Source organism: Zosterops lateralis (genome assembly GCF_965231275.1).
Source record: "Zosterops lateralis genome assembly, chromosome: 19".
Taxonomy (NCBI): Eukaryota; Metazoa; Chordata; class Aves; order Passeriformes; family Zosteropidae; genus Zosterops; species Zosterops lateralis.
This window is the reverse complement of record NC_139779.1, coordinates 7,464,022-7,467,958: the sequence shown is the minus strand read 5'-3', so window position 1 is coordinate 7,467,958 and position 3,937 is coordinate 7,464,022. Positions and strand designations below refer to the sequence as shown.

Genomic DNA, 3,937 nt, shown 5'->3' with positions numbered 1-3,937 from the left:
TGGGCTGTAGGAGCATCCGTGGCTTGCAGGGGCAAGGAACTCTGCTGACCTGTGATATTCTAGAATATGTGGTTTTATTGCAAGGGTCATGGGTAGAAAGGGCCTTGCCTTCAGCCACCAGCCTCGGCTGAAGGGAAGTCCCAAAGAGAGAGAGAGAAAGAACAAGAGGGGATGGGCTAAGAAGAGGGGAGCGAAGGAGCAAGGTGGCAGGGGTCAGAGTGCAGGGGGAAGAGAGCAGAGGTAAGAGAGCAGGGAAAAGAGTGAGAGCGAGATCTTTGTTACAATACATTGTATCTCCTTTTGTGATGAATATTCTAATTTACAGTGACCAATCAATACAAGACACAAAATCCCATAGAATCTACATACAGCCTAGAAAAACTACTACATTACCATACGTTATATTTTAAACTCTAAAAACTACTCTTTAGATTTTCCTATTTTGCTACACTGACCTTTGGATCCCTTAGCCAGCAGAAAGGTATTGCTGAATCAAAAGGGATTCTCCTTCAGCTGGCCAGGCTATTGTCTTCAGGTTATATACTAACTAAGACTTGGTATCCTACAACTCAAAGTAAGCTCCCATTTCTATTTCAATTCCAGGTTTCATATTTTCAGAATCTTCTCCTAAGCAATCATATTTATAAGGTTTCCTTGTTTCATCTTCCCCAACAGTGGGTGCTGCAGAGGCTCCGCCAAGGCATCAAAGCCTCCCGCCACACACCCAAGGGTGGCACAGGATCTCCTCCAGCTCTGGCCGGTCCACGTAGTGCTTGGACAAGCACCAGTGGATCAGATGTTGGCACTCTGGGGAGAGAAGGCAGAAAGCGCCGGTCACTTGCAGAAGGCTCCTGCCCAGCTGCTGCCGGCGCCTGCAGAACCCGGGCCACGCTGCGTGTGCTCAGGGCTGCCCTTGGCGGGACAGCGGCACGGCAGGACAAGCGCCACCTCCTTCAGCCAGCGGGCCACAGCCAGCCCGTCACGGGCCACCTCCTGCAGCCGGCCCTGGAGGGCACACTGACCTCCCGCCCAGCTGCCTGAGGGCCGTGCTGGGCCGCTGGGCCGCTGAGCCATCTGCCAAAGCCTGCCTTCTTGAGGCCGGACACCCACCTGGAGAGACCTGCCGCCTGAAGGAGAGCTGCCCCGACACGATGTCATGGTCCTCCCGGAAGGGGAGGCTGCCACAGACCATGACATAGAGCAGCACACCCAGGGACCAGATGGTGGCTGAATGGCCGTGGTAGAAGCCAAGGCTGATCCACTCGGGTGGGCTGAAGATGTGTGTTCCTAGGGGACAGAGGCAGCGCTGTCCAGGTGCAGGCTGCTGGCTTAGAGAGCCTGGTGCCGGCCTCCTGGCAGAGGCAGGCCCTGCACCACAGGCCACAACTTCCCCCCAGGCCACCGTGCACCCCCCAGATCACAGGGCAAAGCCAAGAACCCATCGTGCAAGGCAGAGCAGGCCAGCAGAGCAGCCCAAGCCCTGGCGGGCCTGCCAAGCCCCGGGGCCGCGGCCTGGCTTTTGCAGCCGCCCTCTGTGGGCAGGGCCGGCAGCCGCTCCTGGGGCACAGCATCTGCCCCGGGCCACAGGGCAGCCGGCAGCCGGCTGAATGCCGCAGCCACAGCCCAGGAGGGAACGGGGCCCTGCAGTGCCTGGCACTGGGAGCAGGGCCCGGCCTGGGGCTCACCCGCAAATGTCCTGAAGACCTGCTCCTGGAGGAAGGTGCCGCAACCGAAGTCGATCAGCTTCAGCTCGCCGGTCTCCGGGTCCACGAGGAGGTTGTTTGGCTTGATGTCCCGGTGCAGGACGCCGCAGGCGGTGCAGTGCCGCACGGCCTCCAGCACCTGGCAGAAAAGCCAGCGCGCCGCCTCCTCGGACAGGAACTCTTGCTCCAGCAGGATGGCCAAGAGATCCTGGGACCGCTCCGGACGCTCCATGACGAGCAGGAAGCTGTCTGGCTGCTCAAACCAGTCGAGGAGCTGGATGATGTTGTGGCAGCCAGAGCCCACCTTCTCCAGCAGGACAATCTCCAGGGGAACACGGGTGCCGTCGGGCTGTCAGGACAAGACAATGCCTCCAGCAGGCCTGATGCTGCCCTGTGGCCGCGCTGCCCCCTGCCTGCCATGCCCCAGTGACTGCCCCTTTGGGCAGCCTCCCTGGTGCCTGGGATTCCTCCCGAAGCAGGGAGTGCTTGGGAGGTGCCCCCCTGCCTGGAGCCAGCACCGGTGTTTGGCATCCCCGGGCCCGCCACGCTCGGCCTCGCACGCTGAGCTCACGCCCGCTGCCCCCGCCAGCCCCGCCCTCGGGCCCGGGCTCATCCCTGCCCGCCACGGCCCGCTCTGGCCCGCTGGGCCCGCTCACTCACCAGCTCGTCCCACTGCAGGACGTCCTCGCGGGCCACGTGCTTGATGGCCACCTGCAAGCCATCGAGACAGGGGGGCTGAGCTCCAGCCCTGCCCCGTCCCGCCCCTGACCCTTGGCCCGTGCCCGGCCCTCCCGGCCACTTACCGGGCTCCCATCACACAGGCGGGTTCCCGAGAAAACGGTGCCGAAGCCACCGCTCCCCAGCTGCGGGCCCAGCTCGTACAGCTCCTGCAGCTGCTTCTTCTTTTGCCCTGCGGCCAAGAGCGAGCCATCAGCCCTGCGCCCACCAGCCCCCCAAGTGCCCGCCAGCGAAGCGGGCCACCTTGCTCTGACCTGCTTCCTGCTGCGCGCCGGGCAGCGGCCCCCGCCCTGCAGCCCTGGGGCTGGCGAGCGGCACAGCTGGGCCGGGGCAGCGCGCACAGGCGGCTGCAGGAGCCGCGGGGCAGCGGGGCAGGGCGGCACCGTCGCTCTCCCCGGCGTCCTGAGCAGCACTCCCGTGCTCTGGACAGCCGGGGCTACAGCCCGACACTTCGCACGGGGGGGTCCCAGGAGCAGCTGCAAACCAGAGAGGGGTTTTCTCAAGCCCTGGCATCAGAGGCACTGAAAGTAGCCAGGGACTGGGCTGCTCTCAGAGGCCCTGGCCTGGCCTGGGATTGCCCCTCAAGAACCCCAGGGGAGCCTCAGATAGCTCCTCAGATCTCACCTTCTACTAGAGAGTAGTTACTGCTCGGTGGTGGCTGTCTCACAGCAGCTTCCTGGAGATGGAGGAAGCTCCTTGGTGTCTCGAGGATCACCTCCATCTCCAGGCATGGGCTGTTGCCAGCTGGCACAGCCGGCACAATGTCCTGGGAGCTCTGGGCTGCCAACTCCTGGCTCCAGGACACTTGCTGCTCCCCCACCGGCTCCTGGGATGGCTCCCCTGGCTCGGGCTGGGCTCCCACCTGGACCTGCGGGCCTTCCCCGGCCATGTCAATGCTCGGGGTTGTGCCCGTGTTGCTGGAGTCCAGCAGTCCATGGGAGCTGGGAGACCTGTCCACGGGCTGTGCACCTTCTGCAGGCTGACAGGTCTCACTGAGCCTCTCTGAGGGATGGAGGCTGTCAGAGATGCTGGAGGCTCCAGGCAGGATGGACGTTCTCTGACAGCCTGAGGTCCCTGCATGGATGGCGGGTCTCTGCTGGAGTGCCATCCTTGCAGGGCTAGAGGCTCTCCCAGAGATGGAGAATCTTGTTGGGAGCAGCCTCTTTCTGGGATGGAGGCTTCTGGAGGAGCTGGACGAGCCACAGCAGGGCAGGTGGCCTCGCTTCCCCAGCTCCTCCAGCTCTTTCCACAACGCCTGCCACATCCCAGCGTAGAGCGGCACAGATGTCCCAGTGCCAGCCCAGTGCAAGATCATCAGCTCCTGCAGCTCTTGGGCCACAGCCACACAGGGGCTGCAGCTGCAGGAGCTGTCCACGGGGCTGGCGGGAGCACCTGGCCGCTTGTGAGGGGTCGCCCGAGGCCTGGAGGACCTGGGAGCCGCAGGGGCTCCCCGCTTCCTCCATGAGCCTCTGGGCCGGACCCCGGGGCGCTTGCGC

The 3,937-nt window shown here is 63.4% G+C and overlaps 1 protein-coding gene across 1 annotated transcript; it reads right to left on the bottom strand.

Annotated features, from left to right (window-relative positions):
• Positions 1–703: 703 nt before the first annotated feature.
• On the bottom strand, positions 704–3,549 carry LOC310917238 (serine/threonine-protein kinase pim-1-like; the record flags this gene model as incomplete). Its single annotated transcript, XM_083875323.1, has 6 exons — positions 704–807; positions 1,111–1,287; positions 1,686–2,052; positions 2,364–2,414; positions 2,507–2,613; positions 3,066–3,549. 6 exons carry the CDS (start codon positions 3,547–3,549, stop codon positions 704–706), a joined length of 1,290 nt encoding a protein of 429 aa, XP_083731449.1.
• Positions 3,550–3,937: the final 388 nt, after the last annotated feature.